Source organism: Lytechinus pictus, chromosome 1, assembly GCF_037042905.1.
Source record: "Lytechinus pictus isolate F3 Inbred chromosome 1, Lp3.0, whole genome shotgun sequence".
NCBI lineage: Eukaryota > Metazoa > Echinodermata > Echinoidea > Temnopleuroida > Toxopneustidae > Lytechinus > Lytechinus pictus.
The window spans coordinates 37,213,329-37,238,821 of record NC_087245.1 but is presented as its reverse complement, the minus strand read 5'-3'; the positions used below and the strand labels follow the sequence as shown (position 1 = coordinate 37,238,821).

At 35.5% G+C, this 25,493-nt stretch overlaps 1 protein-coding gene across 4 annotated transcripts in view; it reads left to right on the top strand.

Annotated features, from left to right (window-relative positions):
• LOC129262080 (neurabin-1-like) overlaps window positions 1–24,916 on the top strand; it is a 56,918-nt gene extending 32,002 nt beyond the window's left edge. For 3 of the 4 annotated variants that reach the window (XM_064101956.1, XM_064101970.1, XM_064101966.1), the window contains 8 exons: window positions 5,910–6,109; window positions 6,920–7,072; window positions 7,899–8,140; window positions 13,105–13,230; window positions 14,318–14,529; window positions 18,730–18,851; window positions 19,412–19,585; window positions 20,305–24,916. In XM_064101956.1, the coding sequence (XP_063958026.1) occupies window positions 5,910–6,109; window positions 6,920–7,072; window positions 7,899–8,140; window positions 13,105–13,230; window positions 14,318–14,529; window positions 18,730–18,851; window positions 19,412–19,585; window positions 20,305–20,469 (1,394 nt within the window). In that variant the 3' untranslated portion in view covers window positions 20,470–24,916. The remainder of the gene's footprint in view (window positions 1–5,909; window positions 6,110–6,919; window positions 7,073–7,898; window positions 8,141–13,104; window positions 13,231–14,317; window positions 14,530–18,729; window positions 18,852–19,411; window positions 19,586–20,304) is intronic. The other variant, XM_064101961.1, reaches the window with a different exon arrangement.
• The last annotated feature ends 577 nt before the right edge of the window (window positions 24,917–25,493 follow it).

The following is a 25,493-nucleotide window of genomic DNA, read 5'->3' as shown; positions in this document are numbered from 1 at the left end:
AATAATAAATTTATAAATAACTAATAAAAGTATAGATTCAGTAATAATAATACTCAATAATGAAGGAAGAATTAAAAAAAAAACATTGAAAATAAAATAAATTTTGAAAAATAAATGGAAAATCATTAAAGAAATGTTAAGTTTGCACTTCCTTTCACTGAAAACCATTCCAAACTCTTTTTGTTTGTTTTTAATGAACATGTGCTTCTTTGAAAAAATAAATGTAGGTTGGCTCTAGTCAATTTCACAAAACTTTTAAGGAAAATCCCTTATCTACCCCTGTCTCATCTAATATGACATTGATATCAGATGATATTTGTTCAACAACATTCAGCATAATAGTTAGAGGCTGTTTCCAGAAATAAAAACATTTCTCAGGGTTAGAAAAATGAAACATTCCAGATAAACATTAAAAGGATTTTCAAGAAACAAAGCACAAAAGCAATAGAAAGGGACTACAAGAGAATTACAAAACACCCCCCTTTCAACTAACATTGTCATGTTATGACACCTTAACAAAAGTCAGCATCACATCTTCCGCTGGGATTAACACTAAGCGTCTTTTTCTTATTTCTGCTCTGGCAAAATTATGGGGAATACGAGAAAGCCACTGTGAATAACACCGAGTTGGATTCTTTCAGTATCTTTTCCCCATTCAACCTAAACAAAGCAATGGGGGAAATACAAGAAAACTGCTGTAAAAGACACCGAGTTTGATCTTTCACATCTTTTCCCCACTCACCCTAAAACAAAGCAATGGGGAAAATAAAGAAAATACTGTTAAAGACTGAGTTTCATTCTGTCAGCATCTTTTTCCCATTCAACCTAAACAAAGCAATGGGGAAAATACAAGAAAACTACTGTAAAAGACACTGAGTTGGGTTCTTTTGGCATCTTTTTCCCATTCAACCTAAAGAAAGCAATGGGGAAATACAAGAAAACTACTGTAAAAGACACTGAGTTGGGTTCTTTTGGCATCTTTTCCCCATTCAACCTAAACAAAGCAATGAGGAAATTAAAGAAAACTTCTGTAAAAGACACTGAGCTGGATTCCTGCCTGACACATGGCACAGACTTATGTTAATATGCCTGGGATCAACCGATTGCATTCTTTTCATTTACATCATTCAACTTCTTGTCAAAATATTCACCCTTCTTCTAGCTTTGCTGTGCTTCTTTTCTAGTTGCTTTAAATTTATTTAATGAAATTATTTTTTTTGTCGTATGAGGTTTTTTAGTGCCATGTGCCACTGTTACTAAATGAAAATGTTGAGTCTTTTATTTTTATTATCATTTCCATGTATCCTGTAAAATGTTAAATGTATCACATTTGATGTCATGTTATTCACCCTTCATTCAAACTCATTTTCCTTCACATGGTGTACATGATATTCAATCACTTTTGATTTTTTTTTCATGTGAGGAAAAACAAAACGATGAATTCAAGCAAATATCAACATTTCATCAAACTTTGAAGGATTGTGTATTCATTTTCCACTCTTACTGTGATATTTCAAAGAATTACGAGAACTACAGCCATGTCCTTATTTAGATGTAATGAATTTTTTTTAGATTGAATTGTCAACAGCTGAAGTTCAGTCAAGAATACATGATTTATTGTTACATTCATATAATCATGATCAATTTTTGTTACGAATGTTTAATTTCACATATTCTTCATCTGTTTACGATTCTCTTGTGTCCACTCTACCTTGCTATGACATCATTGCTTGTGTCATTTCCCGTACTTCCCTTTTCATTTTGAATTTGTTTTTAGTCCATTATTTTGTGTAAAATAACTTTTAATAATTCATAATATTACTGCTTCTAATACTACTGCTGTGATACAATTTTGATACATTTGTTCACTATCATGAACATATAATACTACATAGTATTTCTTTTACATTTATATATCATATCAATATCAGACATTTTCACTCCATTATTTTCCACACTTAACTTCTTGTAAAACATTTTGTTCAACAAAGTTGCAAATGAACTAAAATTCCTTTTTAACACACTAATTCAACTTGGTACATGCATGATTCGGTATCTTCATAAATTGATTTCATAATGTCACATAATTCATCTGTTTCTACTTCATATTATTTTCTTTTTTTTCTTTCAGTTCTTTAATGATTTATTATTTTCATTGTATTTCATTCTTATGTTTTCTTTCAAAAATACCATCATCTTGCTTTGAAACCATTTCCTTTTCCTTTTGCTGCTCATTCATTTACATGTTTTTTCTTTCATGCTTTCTCTGTCTGTCCATCTCTTCCCTCTCTCCTTATTCTATTCCCTCACCTCTGTCATTTCTTTTTACCCTTCCTCTCTTCATTTTCTCTTTCCTTCCTTATTCTCTCCCCCTTTCTCTCTCTCCATACTCCCTCTCTGCACGTTTGTCCCTCTCTTCCTGTCTCACTCCTCTCCTCCTGTCTCTTTCCTTCCCTTCTCCGTCTGTCCTCCCTCCTCCACTCTTAAGATGAAAGGGGAGAAAGGGATAAATCACCCAATAAAAGGGCCGGGTGTGACAGCGTTCTTGATAAGGATGAAAAACATCCAGCCTCAGCCCTTATCTCCTTTTGTGTTTATAGGCCCGTATTCTGAAGTCGGGTTTAATTCAAACTCTGGTTTAAAGTTGTGGTTTAAATATGGACAGCCAATAATTGCATAAATCTTTAACAATATAATATAAACGTATCAGCTCATGCTTCGCTCAAATCATTCCTAACTGTTTCGGAAAGATAAATAGGATAACTTCACAATTCACAAGTTATGAAAGAGCACAGTAAGCATAAGAAACATGCAATTTAAGGAAAATTTTGACATGTTTGGTTTTCCATAATTTTAGCACAGACTTAGACCGTGGTCTAAGTTAAATCTGACTTCAGAATACGGGCCTTAAATTGTTCCTCCTCCTCCTTTCTCCTCTCTTCTCCCTCCCTTTCTTCTCCCTCTATCTCCCCCCCCCCCCTTCTCTCCATTCTATCTTGATCATGATATAAACACCATCATCATCTTCATTGTCATCTTGATTAACACTTGTTATGTAATTCATAAATGAACAGACTTTGAATGGGACTTCGACATGGGCCATCTTATATGTGGTAAGAAGACAGTGTGATAGAAGAGTCAAAATGACTAACCTGTTGACTCCAAACAGATCAAAAGCATGGCATGTGTCTTGGTTTGGACTTGTGACAATGGAATGATGGTGGAATGACTTGACTATGTTTGATATGATAGCCTGCATGTCTGTATAAACCATTCCATTTTTGCTGTACATGATCTCATTTCTATATATCATAACTACCTCTTTTACCTAATTTCATTAAAACTCCCTTATTCTCCCTGAATATAGGGAAGAAAGTGGATTATAATTTTATTTGTACACAACCACTGTAAGCCATCAGAGGGAGGGGGGGGGCTACTTTCATATATCACAAAACTTAAAACTTAGAAATTCAGAAATCTGATGTTAATTTTTTTCATCTGACCTTTTTAATTGTTTTTTCTCCACCTTGTCTGCTTTGATTTAAATTAACTTTCCCTTTTTTTAAGAAGAAGTTTTTTGTATTATGAGGGACCTATTGAAGGGTTTTGAAAGATATCTTGAAGTACATCTAATCATTTATGTACGGTGTTTTTTCTCAATCAGCCATCAATATATTCAGCCAAAAAAGGGAGGGAAATGATGATCTCATTTAATCACGATATTCTAATTCGTATGATCCCATCCATATACGTATACCCTGATTGGTTTTATATTTTATTTGTCGTATATTCATGGTATTATCAGTTGTCATCTTGTTACATGTAGCATGTTGTAAAGTGTTCATACATGTATGTGTTATCTCTTGAGTTGATCAAGTATTTCTTCACATAATTCACAGCTTTTGTTTTATTTTGTTCATTGTAAGTCATATACAGGGCTGTTCAAGGATATTTTCCCGCTGTGCTTCATTTGTTTTATTTTTTTACATTTCAGTTTTTCAAAAGCAAAATAAATATTGGGCTGTCTTGTACATATTTTATCAAGTGCTACTGCTAAGCTGTTATGTTGGAGTATCGTCCATTGATATAGACTTCCAATTCTAATGATACTACCAAATAGATCACACACATTAAAGATATTAGACTATATGTACATTACATGTTCTAGGGATTTGATGGTATATTATACCATGTAGGGTCCATGATTATACTAATCTATATGGATTGTGAAATTAACATACACATTGTAAAAGACAAGTATTTTTGTCATGATAATTTCACAATTTAGGTTTGAGTATATTGTAGTACTTTCTAGGCATTCGTTGTTTGATGGTGTGTTTCCAAACACAAATTGTAGAAAAGATGGAAATACTGTATTTTAGCCACCCAAAGTACTTACTAGTTGACAGCCTCATAATAATCAAGTATTGCATACTAATGGGGATTTGCAATGAATTGCAACGAGGATTGTAAACTTAACTTCTACAACTGAATTTAACTTGCAATTGATGACAAAATTAAAAAGTAGTAATGCAGTTAAATTATAACATATCACAATATGGGACAAGAGTGATATAGTCATTACATCGGTTTGATAAAAAAGATAAACATTTATTTTTTAATCTTACTGACATACATGTAGCCATAAGGGGAAAGGGGTTTGTTTATTTTATTTATATTATTTGTTTATAAAGCTAGCTACAGAAGCTGATTAGACCCTGATCAAGCCCTACCCCCACACCCTGATCAAGCCCCACCCCCATCCTGATCAAGCCCCACCCCCACACCCTGATCAAGCCCCACCCCCACACCCTGATCAAGCCCCACCCCCACCCTGATCAAGCCCCACCCCACACCCTGATCAAGCTCAACCCCCACGCCCTGATCAAGCCCCACCCCATACCCTGATCGATTCTTACCCCCACAGCTGATCAAGCCCAACTTGCACAACCTGATCAAGGCTAACTAACACACCCTAATTAATCCCAACCATCACGCCTTGACCAAGCCCAACCACTATTTTCTTATCAAGCCCAACTACACACCCTGATCAAGCCCAACCCCCACACCCTGATCAAGCCCCACCCCACCCTGATCAAGCCCCACCCCCACACCCTGATCAAGCCCCACCCCACCCTGATCAAGCCCCACCCCCACACCCTGATCAAGCCCTACCCCCACACCCTGAACAAGCCCCACCCCAACCTGATCAAGCCCCACCCCCACCTTGATCAAGCCCCATCCCATATCCTGATCAAGCCCTACCCCCACACCCCGTTCAAGCCCTACACCCAACCTGATCAAGCCCCACCCCATTCCCTGATCGATTCTTACCCCCACACCTGATCAAGCCCAACTTGCACAACCTGATCAAGGCTAACTAACACACCCTAATTAATCCGAACCATCACACCTTGACCAAGCCCAACCACTATTTTCTTGTCAAGCCCAACTACACACCCTGATCAAGCCCAACTCCCATACCCTGATCAAGCCCAACCATCACACCACGACCAAGCCCAATCCCCATACCATGATCAAGCCCAACCACCACACCCTGATCAAGTCCAACCACAATTCCCTGATCAAGCCCAATTAGCATACCATGATCAAGCCCAACCACCACACCCTGATCAAGTCCAACCACAATTCCCTGATCAAGCCCAATTAGCATACCATGATCAAGCCCAACCACCACACCCTGATCAAGCCCAACCACGATTCCCTGATCAAGCCAAATCAGCATACCATGATCAAGCCCAATCCCCACACCCTGATCAAGCCCAACCACCACACCCTGATCAAGCCCAACCACAATTCCCTGATCAAGCCCAATTAGCATACCATGATCAAGCCCAACCAACCACTACACCCTGATCAAGTTCAGTTCTGTTCTTGCCTTTTTCCAGCACCCCTGCGGTCAGCACCACCATCTCATATAGAGGACCAAGAAGAAGAAGAAGATGACCAATCAGTGAATGATTCGGACAGCGATCTATCAGGGACGGAGGGAACGTACCATATCTCAGGGTTACCAGATGAGGATGAAGAAGAGGAGGAGGAGGAGGAGAAGGAGCAGCAAGAAGTAGGCAGTGACTTGGTGAATGATGTTAGTCCCTGTTTTCCACATTCTTAAATCAAATAAGGAATGTTACAGATGTTTCTTTAAGAAATGAACAACAGGAACGGTAGAAAGTTAAGAGGGTGGACAAGTGGGTGCAGCTGCATCAAGATTTGAACTGGAACAGCACCATTTTCATTTTCAAAAGGGAATTGGCATCTTTTTTCATGTGGAATTTCATACAGTATCAAGAGTGTGCTTATTCATAAACTGGTATTCACAATGCAATAGATGGGAATTGAATTATATGACAAACAGACACAGTCAGACCTGTGTTAGTTGCCATCTGTTTACCTGATATTATGATAATAATGATAATAATAATTGGCATTTATATAGTGCTTTATCAATCTATGACTGTTCAAAGCGCTTCACAATTATTATTACCCGGTCTCTGGATTCATAGCATTTCAAGCAGCCTGTTAGGCGCACACTTGCTAAACCGCAATGAGGGTTGTTTCCTACCGGTACCCAATTAGCACCTGTGTGAGAGTGGCAAAGTGTGGAATGACACCTTTCCAAAGGGTGCTAGGCCATGGTGGGATTCGAACACACGACCCTCTGATTACAAGGCGAGAGTCAGAACAGGGCGCTTCCACCTATTTTAACTGATAGGGATGTGCAGGTGGACCACTACATCAGGGTTTTCCCCTCAACTCTGATACGAAAATTGCAAAAGGTTCTTAACATGTATGAATAAAGTGCTGACTACAAGATGAGATGTATGTCAAAAAAAAAAAATTAAGTAAACCATATTGGATACTTTCATGATGTTTTAATTTCTTTTTTAACTCCCAGGTGTTTAGTGCCTTGATGCCGGAGACATCGCGTCTGGATACGAGCGTAGAGAGATCAAAGATTGCCTTGGTTACCGGCCCTGACAGCAAAATGGGAAGGAGAAGTAGACCTTCACTTTCTCATCTAAGAGAGAGGGCACAATCTAGTACTGAGGTTGGTAATAAATTGATAAGGAGATAATTACCATGGTTACAGGGTACTACAGTAGGAGTCTTCCGAATGATAAATAAGCAAATTTTAATAACCATCGTTAAAGGTACGAGGATAATCTTAATGAGTGATTTCGATGTAACGGTCCTTCTGAAGCAAAGATGAGGAAAAGTGCATATACATCCATATTGCCTAGGAATGATGGTATGATTTATTGCTGAAAAACCAATAGGTTTCTTATTTGTTTTAAAATTCATTCAGGTAAAGAAAGTAAAGTGTATATACTACTACCCCCGCAAAAAAAAAGATTATTCTTCCAGTAAGTGTATAGATTACAATCATACATATGGCATTATTCCAATCATCAACATTATGAATTTTTTTTAGTTCAATCAGTTAAAGTCAAAATAATGAGAATATCATGAACTTAATATCATTAGAAAATATTTATATCAATATGTGCCAATGTTAATTTTTTTTTGTTACTGATAAAGAGCATAGACTTTTAGAAAATGTTACTGATACGACTGCAAAATTAAAGGGGTCTTATGAATGCATCTTGATATCTCAAGTTAAGTTTTGACTTATTCAAGATCAACAAATTCAAGGGTGAATGGAATTGGAACCCAGATCTGTTGAGTATCTAATACCTGGATTAATAACTACCATACATGTTATGAGCGCTGGAAAGCTGCTTGAGCTACAGCCAGGGTAATAATATCCAAGTCCTTTGGAAGCGCATAGAGACGTTATTCATAATGTGTTATGCGCTATACAAGAACGGACTTTTATTATTATTATTATTACTCATATCTGATTTTCCAATTAGCTCATGGATGAATTAGTACCCACCAAAGAGGGCAGCAGTCCACCAATCGTAGCCAAGAAACCTCAACCAATGGAGCGCACTCAGATGGTACGCGTCTTACCCACGATGCCCCCCGGTACTACCAAACCCAGCGAGGTATTACGCAACCAACCAGCCTCTCCTAAACTCGGCAGGTTCAGGGAAGAAGGTCAGAGCTCGCCTCCAAGGTCACCAAAGCTGGGGCGCCCTCTCGTGACGGAAAAGTGAGTCCATTTTCATTCCCCCAGCTCTTGGAATGAATATTCCAAGGCTTTTTCATGGCCCTATTTCATAAATAGTTGATATGATAACAACTTTTGCTTGAATGTCAACTACCGTGGCAGCAGTGGATATTCAGCTTTTTGATTGGCTATTGAACGTTGACATTAGAGCGAGAATTGTTATCCATTGCGACTTTTTATGAAACGGAGCCCAGATTTCATCCAGGAAATGATTCGTCTGTATCAGATTGAAAGGATTTATTTCAGTCTCCTTTTTCTCACTCTCAATTCCAGATTCTTTCTTTAACTCTGTCGTCATTGTAATGTGTTTCATGGACTAATACTGTGGTTATTTCATTGTATTTGTGTTTACATACCTGTCAAGCTATTTCTTTGCAATATCATTAATTTCCATAATTAGTCATTTCAAACATTTAAAAAAATTTAAGATATTTTACCTCACCGGTAAATTCATTTAATTGCTTTTACAAGTAATTATAGGATAAACATTGTAAGCTGAATGTCAAAATGATTTCTGATTATTTCATTCACACTGCCATAACCACTCACAGTTTCTTATTTATTTAGCCAATTTATATCCTTTTGCTCGTTCATTTCTTATCCGTTTTTGTAACAAACTTTTCTTTCGATAAACAAAATGATGCTCCTATGAAATGAATTAATATCCAGCTCTTGTACGTTCTGTCCATGGGTTTGTTTTATGAAGCATTTTGCCAGTGATTTTATTGACAAATTAGCTCTCAGCCAATCAGATGCAAGGATTTCAGTAGCTTATAACATTTTTCAGTGAAAATCACTGATAAAACACTTCATAAAACACCCCCATGAATCCTGCTGTTGTTTGTTAAATGCTCTTTGTATCTGTGTATTTCTTTGAATCCTGTACTTTAACGATTTATACAGAATCTACTACAACCCGTGGATAAGAAGGTAAAACACGTCAGTCAGTAAAACATGGATGTGCGCACTTTTTGTCTTGTGAAAGCTGATAAAAAAAAAGACTTTAGACATTGAGAATTGTCACCAAGAAAATTCCTTGCTCTAATGATTGTAAATGATTTGGAATATCATGGGCCAGATATTATTCAGTTGCCCGAAAATGAATTAAGTTAATAAAAAGCGGATGTACTTGTATCATTAATCAAATTATTGATTTCACTTAATGAAATATCGGAAACATATAAATTTAATGAACAGACATAGAAAGTACATTGAATAAATAAGATACAGCATTATGAAGTATTAAATAAAACTTCACTATTGATGTGAATTGGTTCGAGCCTTTCTAAATTTGCTTTTGGAGAAGACATACAATGGAGAAAATTACCATTAAAGCTGTGAATTTTATTAGAATTTTCAATTTCTGTGATTAATTATTACATTGATGTAATGAATAGATAATTCACAGAATCATACAAATGTTTTTCAATTATGAACCATATGGAAGGGAAATCATGTATATTAGAGCAAGGTTTTAATGGTAGAAAAGCCAAACTGATTAACCTGAAAATCGACAGTAATGAAGGGAGACATGCAGTTGCAGAGTGTCCAAATATGAATTTAAATGTCGTGTATATGTAAGATTTCAGTATTACAGGATTGCATGCTATTTATTGTGTTCAGTGTAGTTGTATTCCTTGTAGTGCAGTAAATTACCTGTGCCATGTATGGTGCTGTATAAACTTAAAACAATAGAAATATATGGATTATTAGTAGAAGGATTTGAAATCCTGCATTAGGGTGTAGTCAAAAACATAACGAACTAGATAGTGTAAGGTTTAGCAACAGGAAAAATAAAAGTAATATAACAAGATTTAAGATCAGGTATTTGTATAGTTGCAGTAATTAACATTAACTATTGATATTCTTAATATTATCAAATTAGTTATAGTTAGTAATTGTCATTGTTGAAGAAGGGGTAGCAGTAAAAGTGGTAGTAGTAGTAGTAGTAGTAGTAGTAGTAGTAGTAGTAGTAGTAGTAGTAGTAGTAGTAGTAGTAGTAGTAATAGTAGTAGCAATAGTAGTAGTAGTAGTAGTAGAAGTAGAAGTAGTATTAGTAATAGTAGTGGTCTAAGTAAATGTAGTAGTAGAAGTTGTAGTTATAGTCATAGTGGTAGTAGTAATAGTAGTAGCAGTAGCAGTAGCAGTAGCAGTAGTAGTAGGTAATAGTAGGAGTCGTATCTTACAAATATACTTTCCTCCTTAACAATTATTTCTCAGTTAGCTAACTAAGTTTTTCGAATATGCACAACAATAGGAAGACACAAATTCAAATGGTTGAAATGTTTTAAATAGATATATATTGTGTGTGATTTGTGTGTATGTACCCCTGTTTGTCTGTCTGTAACATGTATGTATGTCTGTCTGTCTCTGTGTATTGTGTAAGTTTAATTTTGCGCAAAAGTTGTATATATATACATGTATACTTGCCATTTATAGGAATTACAATATGGAATATTAAAGTCTGTCTCATTCTATTAAATTAAAAGAAAGATATATCTAAATCATACTTGAAGATTAATTAATAATAATTCTTTCCTTTCTTATGACATGAATATGTGTGAATAATAACAAGCCAAGTTAATTAATTTCTATTTTGATAATGAATGGAAAATATATACTGATTTATTTTAATGCGTATTAAGTTTTATGATATCAATAAGGAACCGTGAAATCAGATAAGTTATTAATGAAGTGTTGTTTCTCTTCTGCAAGGATGTTGTTCCAACACATTTAAAGTCATTTAAAGCACCATGAAAGCCACATCTAGTGCTATAACGATGTACTTCTATAGTAAATAAAAATGAAATAAAATAAATGAAAATGATAATCATAATAAATGATTAATAATCGTAATAATGACTAAATTTATATAAGCTGTTTTGAAAGGTTTAAAGGCACTATCACACTATAAGATAAAAGCATTAATTCTTGTATGTTTTCAAATATTAGGTATTGGACTGTAGACTATAGATAATTGCGCAGGTTGTTCATTTATTGTTAGAAGTCAATTCCAGTGTGATATTCCTATCAGTAGTTTATACTAACAACCAGAGTTTTTTTTTTTTTTGTAATAAAATCACTGCTATTATCTTCCTATTTTTGTATTCATTTATTAGGTGTCATGTACATTTTAGAATTATCCAGAATATAACATTTGTTATCATACACAATAATATTTGCATCCCTTGTTCATTCCACCCTGAATTTAGCCGACACTATTTCCCGTAAGTTGGTAGACCTCTCTTAAAATCAGTGTATATTTTGCAGCTATCCCACATTGCTTTGCCAACTTTGCGTATTTATTCTCTCAAGATGCTGAAGATGTTTTTGATATATACTAATGCATGACTGCTGTGAATATAAGTGTCCTCAACAATGAGAGGTTTTTCATCGGTTATTATGTACAAGTATTAAAAATATCTACTGCTTTGATGTCAAAACGTAGTAGCTTCTAAGGTCCTTCTATTTAAATCCACCTCACCTCTCCTTGTTTGCTCTTTTACATAGTTGAATGCTGAATATGATATTAATCAAGTCTGTACATCCTTCATATCTCCAATATAGAATTGCTATGTTTCGCTTATAACCCTCCCCCTTTTCAGCTGCTATTTGCAATGAGCTTACATTTTTTTCCCTGTTTTGGTAACAGAATCATAAGAATCATTGTCAATCAGTATTAATTAGTTATTTCAGATTAATATTCCTCAAATGTTTGTAATATCTTTTGTAACTTCACATTTTTATCAATGAAGTAGTTGTATAATAGTTTTTGCTTCAGACATTTTCTAGTCTCGTTAGCTGTAGACATTGTGGAAGAATTTCTAAAAGAATTTTTTCATGCCTAATATTTTTTCCCCCTGAATGAATTTAGATGGACTTTACTAGTGTAATTGCAGTCAAAATGTGCCTCTATGCTTCATGATAGAAACCTCCCTGTTGTGCCTTACTATTTTAACCCATGAGAATATACTTTGATGATATCTATTTTTCATCATTTATTTCCCTGTTCCTTTTTATGTAGTTGTATTTTATTCTGCCCAAAATTGAGTTTTTTTATGTCACAGACACCCTGTATTGTCATCCAGTTTGTGTTGATACTTCTTTTCATCCCTTTATTTTTTATTTTTTCCAATATTATTTACATGCAACATTTATATAGTGCTTAATACAATGTTTCTATGAAAGTGCTGCATAATATCACCCCTGCTTTAGTACGGCTACCCTGATCAGGTGCTCAAACTTAAAGGAATTCCTGGAATTTAGTCATATTTAGGTATCAAATAAATGTGAGAACTTGTCTTTAAAGTTAGACCTTCTTTATCATTCATAGTAGAACATTGCTCTGTTGTTTTATTTGACCTGGGGGGGGGGGGGGTGTTTCACAAGATTTAAGTATGACTTAGAGTCGCACTAAGTGCCAACGTGTACACGATATGAAACGCGCAATCTTATTGCTCAATTCGCATTAGTGTGCGTCCTCTTTGCATGATCTGACCAATGCGGCCATGCCTTTTATAACGTACGCAACTAGGCATTTAAGTGCGACTCTGAGTCATAGTTAAATCTTTGTGAAACACTCCCCAGGGGGTGTTTTTCACAAAGACGTAAATGTGACTTAGATTCATTCTTAAATACCAACATACACACAGAGTATCTAACACATAACCTCATTGATGAATATGCAGTAGTGTGCATCCTTTGAACATTGTCTGACCAATGTACCGCACTCAACTGGGAATTTAAGTTTCATTTTTAGTCACACTAAAGTGTTTGTGAAACACCACCCAAGTCTTATCTTATTGCTTCAAACATAGTTCCATTTGTTCCACAGGTGTTTGCGTGCTCATGTTATACAAGCCTGTCACTCGCAGCATCTATATAAAACCAGACCATTGCGGATGTCCTAATTTAGTTTTTGAACCCTTCTCATTGACTGTATACAGAGAACCCGATACGAGTACGGATCATATAGCCACGGGGTACCAAAGCCCACCATCTCCGGTTCCGGCTCCCGTCGTCACGGCAACGACGTCATCGTCAGGCCTTCCACCGGCAATGCCTATTCTAAGGTAAGCTATCAGCCGTGTCCTAATTACATGGATTGATTTGTTACTATGAATAGTAAAGCCTTAGGTAAAGACTATAGATTGTGAAATATATTTAATAGTTACATTATATGATATTTCCTCAGTTAAGGGATCTGTTAAAAAGAATATAGGCTCATAGGCTGTCATGTCAGATTTTATCGTTTTCAGTTTGTTCTGTTTTTGAAAGATGGAAGTGAAACCAAGAAGACTTGAAATTTGATCTCAAGTTTGATAACAAAGTAAGGTTACAAGATTTAGCGTTGGACAGTCCCAGTAGTTAAAGTGTTTCATGAAACTAAAGGCTCAGTGATTTTTACTGACTGATTTCTTCTGAGCCAATCAGATGGAAGGATTTCAGTAGCTTATAACACGTGTCAGTGAAATAGCCAACTATTTGGTTCATGAAAGGCTTTCCCCGGTCTTCACATGTTAAACCAAGTTGTTAGGTTGTGTTTGACGTGAAAGTAAACAGAAAAAGAGTAGGAGAGTGATGGGATGCGGCGTTCCTTGCTTATCAAATTTATGAACGGTGGATAAAGTGTGACTATGCTTCTGCCAGTTTTAGTATTTCCAAGGGTGTGTTCAGTGTCAATTTTCACATATAAACAGCAACATGAGTCATGATTCAAAATGCAATTACAAAAACGCAGATATAAAGAGAAACAAAGGGTTTATTAAATGTGCTCTCGCATAGGAAGCCTACACAAGTTGACGTTTCTTGTGATGGGTCAAACTGCTCAGTACGCTGTGCTGATGCGAGCGGGGGAATCTATAGACAATTGATGTATAATCCGGTTAACCGCTTAAATCACAGCGTACTTGGGCGTTGTGGCGTGCGCCTGTAATCCAAGCTGTGGGGAAGTTACAAATTGATGCAGAGGTTCGAGGTTCGAGCCCTGGTCCCGTCTTTCGGATGGTGACGTTAAAGGTCGGTCCCAGACGTAAATAATCATATCTGATTGATACACGTCTGACAAAACTCAAATACACACACACTTTGCTATGCATTCGTTTTTCTCATTTTATTATAGAATGACATCCAAAACCCTATATCCTCGTTTTTCTTCAGGTTACAGCAACCAAACACGAGTGCCCATATAGAATCCTCCCCTTCATCTTCTTCACCGGAAGGAGTAGGGGTAAGCCTAGTCTCATCTCACCCCCACCACCGGCATAAACACCAGGAGAGGGCGGTAGACGTACCCTTCGATCATCAGCTAAGTCCGGAATTATCTAGTCAAGGTAGTCGTAGCTCGGATGAACCTCCTATGTTTCCTCAAGGTAGCTATCAAGGCAGCGCAGCTAATTCTGATGCTTTCCACCCAGGATTGGTTCCAAATCTCTGTTTCTGGCATTCAAATTTTTTTTTTAACTCTTCCCTGATTTGGTTTTCTATCAGGTTTTCTGTCATTTCCATTTCTTTTTAACTTTTGAATGTTCTGGTGCTTTTGCATTACATTGTGTGCTCTTTGGATTTGTTCCAATCATGCTTTTTTTCATTATTTAGTTTCTTCAGGCCTTCTCCACCCCCCCCCCCTCTTTTTCTCTTCCTCTCCCTGATTCTATGAATAACAATCTTTTTTCAGATGCTCCTTTCTCTCACAAAATGCAATTCTGAAAGTGCAAAAGCTTACTGTGTTTACTTTACCTCTTCTTTGGCCCATATGTAAAGAGATGTTCTCATTAAAAAAAGGGAGATGTTTGATTAGAAGAGAGAACATCTTATAAATAGTTGAAGAGCCTCTCCACATGTTCAGGAAACCTAGATTTTATGTGATTAATTATTTTAAAAACAGTTTACATACTTCTTATTTCTTGCTTTAAGTGTTTACTTTACTCTCAAACTTTTGTGGGCTTTAAGTGCATGACTGCTCTGAGCAATGCCTAATGTTGTTAAAATACATAACGCATGTAGTTTAAAAATAGTTTTTGTGATAAGTTGTGCAAATAAAGACCCTGCATAATGTTCTCATTATTTTGCATGTATCTGTTAACCCTCTTTCTTCTCTCCTAAGTTGAATTTACAGAGTCATTTATAGTTAGGTATGAAGGAGTCTTTAAAATAAATAATTAATTTTTAATTAATTTAATTTGGTGAAAATAAAACAAAAAATTACAGTTTCCTGTTAAAAAAAAAAAAAGATTCCAGATAGAGCAAAGTCTTACAAAGGACTATATTATGTTATGCTGATTGTTAACTGCTACAATCTATTTTCTAAGAAAAAGAAATGGTACAATGTATTAATTATTAATTGAAAAATGGCAAATCAGTGCTAAAATTCTTACATAAATGGCCCTGTAAAATCTTTGTTTATTAATCGCTTTACTTGTGGTCCTTTCTGTGTGTGTGTGTCTGTCTATTTTTTTGTTCTGTTAACATTTCTGTCAAACCCCCCAAAGGTGGTGGTGTGCGTGTTCTGTCTCGCTCTGCTCCAAAACTTTCCTCGTCATCTTCACTTTCCTCATCAACGTGGTCATCATCATCCTCTTCATCCCTGTCATCATTTCCATCCGATGATGAGGGAGAGCAAGGTATGAAGGCTCCCTCCAGGGGGAGAGTCTCATCAATATTTTTGTCTGGCAAGTTGTCGGATCTGACATCTTTCCTTGATTTTGATTGGCCGAGAGGCACTGTTGCTATGGTAACTGTCGGATAAAACAGGATTTGTCGGATGAAACGTCCGACAAGTCCTTTCATGAAACGCTCCCTGGAAAGACTATATCGGGGGGGGGGGGACTGTGTTAGGGTTGTGATGAAGGGGAGGGGGAGGGGTGTTTTATGAAAGCTTTCTGCAGACAGCACTGACTAAATAATTAGCCCTGACATTGTCAGTGATATTCTTGGTTTTGATTGGGGGGGAGCATCTCTTTGACACTTTTCATCCGACAGTTTGTCTGATCTGACAGCTTTCTTGGTTTTGATTGGCTGAGAAGCTTTGTTTCTAACTGGCAGATAAAACTGATTTGTCGGATGGAACATCTGAAAAGTCCTTTCGTGAAATGCTGAATGTTGTCAGCACTGACACGGGAGATGTGTTTCATGAAAGTTGTCAACACTGAGGAAATTATCAGCTCTAATGATTTCAGCGATATCCTTTGTTTTAATAACTCTGAGGAGCATTTCAGAAAGGGACTCGTTGGACGTTGTATCTGACAAGTCCTGTTTTATCCTACAGTTACCATAGTAACAGTGCTTCTTGGCCAATCAAAGCCAAGGACAGTTGTCGGACCTGAAAACTTGTGAGACAAAAAATGTAGATGAAATGCTGCCCTGACAACTTCCTTGATTTTGATTGGCTGAGAAGCATGGCAACTCTCTGCTGAAGTAGAATTTGTTTGATGAAATGCTTTAAAAGTCCTTTCATGAAATGCTCCAATGATTTCATGAAAGGACTTGTCTGATGTTTTATCAAACTAAAGTATGCTTTATCCGAGAGTTCCCGTATTAAAAGCGTTTCTCTGCCAATCGAAATCAAGGAAATTTGTCAGGTCTTACTACATGTTGGTGCAACACACTCCTTGCCTCCTTTTCAGTAATATTAATATAAATATAAGCATGAATACATCATGAGCAGATGCTTATAGCGCTGTATCAAAAGAGACCTATGTGTAACACAAACAAAAGAAAAGGAAATTTCATTGTCTATATGAAATAACTATATTTTTAGTTTGATATTGAGGCTAAATTCATGCTTAGCAATAACATTGTTTTTTTCTTGCTGACTATATTTCTACAAAAACAGTGCCTTGTTTTAATGACAGAATATACATTCAATAATTAACATTCAATTTTTTCTTATATATAACAAACTTTGATCAGAAACTGACGATATGAAGCTTTCTAATCTGGATATTATACATCTGCAAATTACTGTCGGGTAGATATATTGGTTGAGCCCATTCTTTTCATCATACCATTATCATCTCTCACAGCATATGTCTGATCCATGCATGTCATCTTGTGTGTTACATTTTTGTATTGATGTATCCATGGAAAGTATCATGCTTTCGTGTCACTGTCAATATCTTTGCCATTCATGTCATCTCTCCTTCGTTCTACTCTTACTTTCTCTTTGTTATTAACATGATCCTTTCAAATTGCCACTATGCTTAAGTACTCAATGCTTAGAAGATGATGTTTTAAATTATCAGAGCCATTTATCACAAAACATAGTGCATGGTCGTAGGACTGATTGTTATGATGTCACTGATAGTTATGTGTAATCAAGTGTAAAATTGATTGTACAATCAATTGCTAATCTTTGTGATAAGGGCCCCTGGTGACTTACTGTATTGTTAACATAATAACCTTGAACCTTGCCCTGTTGACCATGTTCTTTGAACACTAGGGTAGTGGAAGACGTAGTATTCATATGCCATAATGGAAACTGATGTACCCATAATGTTTTGTCATTCATATGCTGTAATGGATCTCTGTGTACCTAAAACCATTGCAAGTCATATATGCATATTGATGTACCAGAAATGTTATATCATTCATGTTCTGTTATATAGGCTGGTTTGGACAATTTTTCTTATTCATATACTGAAATGGACAAGTTATCTGTCATCAAGGTTTATCATTTCATATGCTATCAAGGGATTTGTATATTTTGCAATCAATCTTATGTTATAATGGTAAATGGTGTATTGGCAAGGCTTATATGTCTTGTGCCAAAATGGTACAGGGTTTACTACAAGGTTTATCGTTCATATGCCATAATGGAAATATCCTGAGTTTGAATGCCGTTAATCTTCTTTTCTATTTATCAATCCTTAATTTTGTTTGCTCAACGAAAGATAACTCAGAACACTAAATGTATGCAAGTTTCTCAATAGTAAAGGTAAACTTCATGCAAGGAAACAATTTTTCAATCATAAAAATATATTGCTTTAAAAAAAACTTTTTTTTTTAATTGAGTAAAATCCAGTTCAGAATCATTCATTCATTTATTGCAATGTCCTACCTTTCTATCAAGTGCAACTTTCCTTATCTTGATGGAATTAAATTTGTTTTGACATAAACAAAATACTCTATATGTAGAACAGATTATAAATGCATTCATAATTCAGTGAAAATCTCCAGGGGTGGATCCAGGAATTTTTCAAAGGGAGGACCGAAGGCCCCGTAACATGCCCCAAAGGTGTGTCCTGACGGGTCTGGAAAAAAATTGAAAAATTAAACCCCTTAATGTGCAATTTCAGCGTTTCTGAGGTCATTTTACTCTGTCAAAAATTCTCTATTTCATAAATAATATTTTTTTGCAGGTTGCCTCAAAATAGGGGTGCCGGCTGCTCGCCCCCTCCCCCCTTGGATCCGCCCCTGATCTTCCTCTGTTTGGCATTACAATGGCATGTGAAGGATGATCCATAAGTTGGGAATTTTTAATATTTTAGTATTTTTTGCAAAATGGCAGTGTAAAAAATTGTCATATGTCAATTGAGTTGATACATGTTGTACTGTCATATTTATTTTCTTAGAAGAAAAGAGGCATATGTTCTCAGCATCATCAACGGATTACCTTGCTTCCATGCCAGCGAGTGAGCTTGGTGGAGGGAAGAAAAAGAAGAAGGGCAAATACAGTATATCAGGTCCTGCACAAGTGAGTATTATACAAGCACAAGGGGAGTTTCACTAAGTCCAACTTAAGTTTGAACTTAAATTCTCATTTGCAAGTGGTGAATAACATTATTGATCAGATCATGATATTTCAGCCTTTGAGATTACGCATTGAATATAATATCATGCGATAAGATTACAGGTTTGATGTAATGTAATGGCATTTAAAACAGGTAGGCAACAGGTTTCAATGCTGTAGGTTTGGCCTTTGCCTTGGCCTTGGGGGTTTATGCCTTGACTACAACACTGGTCTGTTATTTCTTCCGAAATTATCATTGATAGCTTTATATCAAAGTTCACCATTCTGAATTCAAAAGTAGAGATTATGCTTTGATTATATCCAGGAATCACTGTTTATTACTATTTTATTTGGTCAAATGTAGCATACAGGAGAGGGCAAAAGAAATATTCCATGAAGTACGAGGAATAAAGGATGGCGACCATATATCAGGAAAGGTATATGAAAAAAGAAAGATGATCATAGAGTCAATTTGAGATAATTTCTGTGCCTGCTAAACCAAAATATATCCCATAATTCCTCAGGATGAACCTGTTCAGAAGCCGCATCATATAGACGAACGTCCAGTGTGGGACTGGAATACTACCCACGTCTCGCAATGGCTGATGGCCAACAACCTTGCACAGTACATCAACGATTTCTCTGCTAACTCTATCAATGGACAGGCTCTGCTACAGCTGGATGGGGCCAAGTTAAAGGTCAGTGCACTGAGGGTCAAAGGTCAATATGATGCAGTGTCTTAGTCTGCTGTGCAGACCCTTCTCTCGATTCAAGTGGTCTGAATATGCAGCCTAGGGACCCTGCCAATGGCTTTTGTACAGTAGGCCCCTCTTATTCAGGGGGAACAAAATTGAAAGAGCTAGTTGTATTTTGTGCTAGTCTTGTGTGAAGACTCGCCTGTTGATCAAAGTTTCAATCAGGGTCTGTGCCTGCAGACTGGGGGATACTGATCCCCCTTATCAGGTGTGGATCTATGAAAAATGTATGTTAGAATTAAATCAGTGAGTCTCCTATTAGTCCACTAAGAAGGCATCTGTCTTGAAATTATGAATTTCTAAAGGTTGTTTGATTTAAGGTCCGAGTATAGATTTTTTTTTATGTGTGGAAGCATTATGGTCTAGTGGTTCTGACTCTTGCCTTTTAATTAGAAGTTTGTGGGTTCTAATCTTACTCCAGGTGCTAATTTCCTTCAGCAAGAAATTTATCCACATTGGCTGCAATCGACCCAGGTTAGGGGAATGGGTACCCCGGAAGGATTTTTTCCTTGAATGCTTTCTATACAGCAGCTCAGCTTTAGCCTTGGTAATAATACAATATCAATTATTATGCACAGTGAATGCTCATAGTAGTTATGTTATATAAATGGACCTATTATGCTATCTTAACAATTTTCCATTTTCTCTTTTCTTGCCCTCAGACGTTAGGTGTGAGTAATTCCAATGATAAGAACACATTCAAGAAGAAGGTCAAAGAACTCAAGGCTTGCGTGGAGAAGGAGAAGAAGGCTCACCAAAAGGAACAAAAAGCAAGAGAAAAATTACAAAAGAAAGCAGCCAAGAAAATGTTTGCTACAAGCCCATAGATTTATTCTTATAGTGCACATCCCATAGTATTTATTGCAGATTACTATCAATGTTTATATATATTATACCACATTAAATTTGGGTTGCGTTGCATGAAACATACTATTGATGGGAATGCTGACATCAATGTTAACTACCATGGATAGGTTGATTTTGATTGGCTGTTGAGCCTTGTTTCCATGGTATTTACCATTGACATTCAGAGTTACCGTTGATAGTGATTTTAACCGTAGGACAACTCTTTTCTTTCTCCCTTTTTGTAGAAAAATATACTGCGTGGGACCTAAAGATAAATGTAGTACTATGATATAAACATACATTGTATCTTGTTGTATTCAGATTTATATAGGGGAAAGCGCGTTCACACAACACTATTCTAGACCTCATGTCGATCATGGGATCTTATTTGATGCGTGTGAACATTGCAGGGGTTGTTGGATGTGAGTTTCATGCCAGGAACTAACTTTTTTTTCAGAAATCAGTGGAGATGTTACAACACTTTGTACATCAATACGAGTTTAGTAGCATGCATGCATCCAGTGTTTTGCCTTAGATTATTTTGTCACATAGTACTTTATACTTTAGGATTCTCAGAAATCTTCAGCGGTTAAAGAGACTCTGTTGCTCTGAAGTAGAATGTGATCTAATGATCTCCATCTTCCAGAACAAAGTGATAAGAGACATAAGGACTTATGTCACCTTTCAAAGTATCACACACTTCCCCATGGAAATGTTCTATGAAAAATTTTAAACTAGTGAGCTGAAATATTGATATTTTTAAGGAGTTTGAAATGATGCTCTTATGACAGAAGTTGCCATAATATCAAAAGTCAATGTGGTAGATTTTACTGAAGAAATGGATATATTCTTATGTTTCTTATCTCTGCGTAATGTTTGTATACCCGTTTCTATGGTGATGGAATGAGGGGTCTCCTACGTAAATAAAATGAAAGTTTGCTTCCAGATTTTGTATAGCATTATTAAAGAAAAAAAAAATTCTATAAATGTGTATTTAAACAGATTTCTCGGACCCATGGTTTTTATATATTTTGACATGTATCTAAATGAAAAATCACAGGAATATATATACCTCGAATAATCTTGTAAACTAATTTGATCGTTGTATTCCTTGTCAGTGAAAATAATAGATAAAAACTATATTTTGTATAAAGCACCCATTTATCTATTCCGTCACCAAAAAGTAATGCGATTTCACGATATTATTACTCCAAACTTTATAATCTACTGAATTGTGAAGTTCAAAATGCAGTGAAGAAATCATGCCTTTATTATGGGCAAAAATGGGTATAATTGTAGTGATGTTTTCCTGGAATTTTTGTGTAAAATCTCTTTTCTTCTCATTTACATTTACACCATAGTTCTTGTAGCCTACATATAGACATAGTGCCAATGATGAAGGTGATAATTTCAGTACTTAAAAAATTATTTACAGGTAACTAATAATCATGCATTTAAAAATCAATAGATTATTTGTATCCTTTTTCTCTTGTCAAGAAATGAAATGAAAAACAAATACTTTGTAGTGAATATGATTGAGGAACATTTTATCCATGATTTTAGTGCTCATTCAAAAAAGCATTTAACTTAATTTTTAGAAAAAATATTAAATCTATGAATTTTATTGTTGTATTTTTCATTTTGCTCCTTTTACTGCTATGTCATATTATTGGTATATTAATTGTGATTGTTTTGCGGATCACTGTATGTATATTTTTGTTGATCTTAAGTGGGATAAGAATTAACGATGGGGAATGAATTGTATTTAAAATCTTGGATTGAATCATTTTGCCTATCAACATTCCCAAAATGAATTGATATTCCTAATGTAAATGAATGCAGGTTGAATAGTAATTTATACAATTCCAATAATACAAAATCATTTGCTTATTCTATAATATGTAATAATGAATGCAAAAGGGCATAAAATGCCAATAGAATTAGATGTGTGTTAATGTTTCACCTATTCATGTCTTTCACATGTTATGATTCTAGATCTTGCATTTTTTTTAAGAGAAGACTTCTCATATATGCAACCTTGTTATATATACCTGTTGTCATCTGAATAATGATATCATAATTCCTTGTCTGCCTTTTATGTTGAATTGATTCGACTACTTTGAAACTGAATTTTCACTATCAAATCGAAATTGAAGAAGAAAAGTTTCTATCCATCTCATATTAATCCTTTTTCTGTCTTGTTTCTCTTTGTTCCCTCTTCTTTTCACGCTTAAATTTTCATCTTTACCAAATATTTTTCACTAGGAGTAATTTTGAGGCTGATAATAAGACAAGTCTATGCATACAAATTTAATCCGTTTTAACCCGGCATATATAAGACAATCAATTTTTTATATACTTGATGGCAAAATTATTGATGCATTTTTTTTAATGTAGCTAATTTTCAGTCTCTGTCAACTTCAGTAAAATATACATCCACTGTCTAATAGTTTTGGGTATTATTTGCCAAACTTTTCGTTGAAATTTGAACAGTAATAAGTGTAGAAAGTGACACATCGTAAACATTTCTAACTGATCGTAACTGTAATACTCCGAAAATTCTAGTTGTGAGGATTTTTTATCACGAATTCACGATGAATCGTCTTGTGGCAGTCACTCATTGTCTTCGTGAAAGTACTCGTCCGGAAAGTATTTCATGCAGCATCTTATCAGGGATTTTCTTTGAGAGTTGTTAAAAGCTACTGAAATCCTTGCATCTGATTTGCTAAGGGAAAATTTTGGGATGAAAACCACCGACAGGGTGCTTTGTGAAACTCTCCCCAGGGTCCTGCAACACAACGCTTAGTGATTAATTGTACAGTAGTTGATTTGTAGTATTAAATGCACATAGTTACCAATGTAATTGATCATAAAAATCAACTTTACAATCAATCTTTAAGTAAGTGTTACGCGACCCTGAAGTTTCCTTGGACTAGTCTCGATATCTGTACATTTTTATGCCATGGAAACGTTACCAATCAACAAAAGAGGCCTTGGTTTTTTACACATCTTTGTATTAAAGACTGTTTTTTGCAATTATTGTGGACGTTCGCGTAGCAACTTTGAAGTCAAATCAAATTTGAAAATGCATTGTTTGTAGCTAATTAGTAGATTAACAGACTCATAATGACTGCTGCATACCTTTGCCAGTTTTGATTTGCCCTCTCTCAGAAATTGCCCGTGCAAGTAGAAAAGCTACAGGTCTTAATCTGTAAATGTAGTAATAAAGAAACTCTAACGTTTCAGAGCTAGCTTTGATCATTGGAACAAGGGTATATTTTTCCAAACATACCAACATTTATGTCACTATCTGAAAAAACTGGGGAACGTTTCATTAACATTTTTTGTCCAACAAGAAGTCGGATCTGACAACTTTCCTTGATCGGCTGTGGACAGTTCCAAGTAACTTTTGGATAAAACATACTTAGTCAGATAAAACATCTGACAAGTCCTTTCCTGAAATGCTCCCCTGGGCACCAACCGCAATCATTCAAACAGTAATTACTTCCATGTGAAGTGGATAAAAGGTCATGAGTGGGTGTTGAAGCGTGCGCTTGTAAAAAGTTAAGCTAGAGATCGGAGGGCGCTATCATTTTGAGCAGGTTATATGCCACATCCATCATTACAATAATCCATTATGTGTGGATTTTTATTAAAAGATATTTTCATTCCTGTCATTTTAAAACAAAGTCGAGAAAATCAGTGTCACATGCATTATTGTCTCATTGGATTTTTTTTCTTGAAATAAATCTTCAGTGGTGCTAAAAAGTTATTGAACCCCATCAGAAATGAAAATATTAAACATTTTTCAAGTTCTACCATGTTATAGATATTTAATTGTGAAGTCGGGTGATGAAATATTACATTCAATAAAGTTTGTTTCTCTGGGCTCGCCAAACATTGTAGTGTTACTGTCTACATTCAACACTCGGCATGAAGGAGTGCATTTTGTGGTGGGGTTCACTAACTTTTTAGCACCTCTGTACTTTTGGATCGTAAACACAGAAAAACAATATACCTCAATTTCAAATACCTGGAGACAAAGAAGAATATTCTCCTTTCTGCTTGTAGTTTTAGATGTGTTTTATTCCGTATCAGTCACCGTTAATTGTTTGATACACTTTTCTTATCTGCTTTTGCTGTTCTCTGTAGTTTGTTTTCAACTGTTGTATTAGTCTGTGTGTGTTTATCTGCTGCAAAGTGCAAAAAGAAAAAAAAAACATATATGTTCTTATAATTTATGTAATCTTGTTTTTATTTGTTAAAATCTGTAGATATGGAATGTTGGTGTTATTAACAATAATGCCTTTTGTATTATCAAAGAATCAAAAGATTTATCATGCATCTGTGTATATATATAATGGTTAGTAGATGATAATGTAATATATAAAGAAACACACTTTGAAATAAATGGTGTCGGAATGGGAATTGATCTAGTGTATGACTGGTTTGTTCATTAATTACAAGGGGCCTGTTTTCATAAAACTTGTTAAATTAACATATTTGCAATGACAGTTAAAAGGTCTGAAATCCTTCAATCTGGTTGGCTGATAGTGCATATGTTATTATATCAAGCGTTTATGAAACAGGACCCATAGCCCTAAAATACATTTATTTTATTGTGCGTATGTTAAAATGATACAGATTAAGAGAGGTGAGATAGAGAAAGTAAGAATGTGTTTTTTGTGCCATTGGTGGTGAATGATAGTGAAAGATGATTAATAGTCCAGGATAGAAGAAGCATAACCTTGTTTTTTTATATATACAATATTTTTTTATGGTTTCTTGTCAATTCGAAGGTGCTGATTACGAATCTGGATGATGCCACTCGTGTAACCTTGAGCATTTTCCGCAAATTGGCAAAATCCAATATGGCCGCCAAAATATGCAAATTACCCATGAAAATCCTAAAATTGTCCGCACATTGCCTATGAAATGCATGAAATTGTGTGGCAGGAGTGAAATACTCTCTGAAAAAAAATTGACTAAATATTTATTTTCCTGA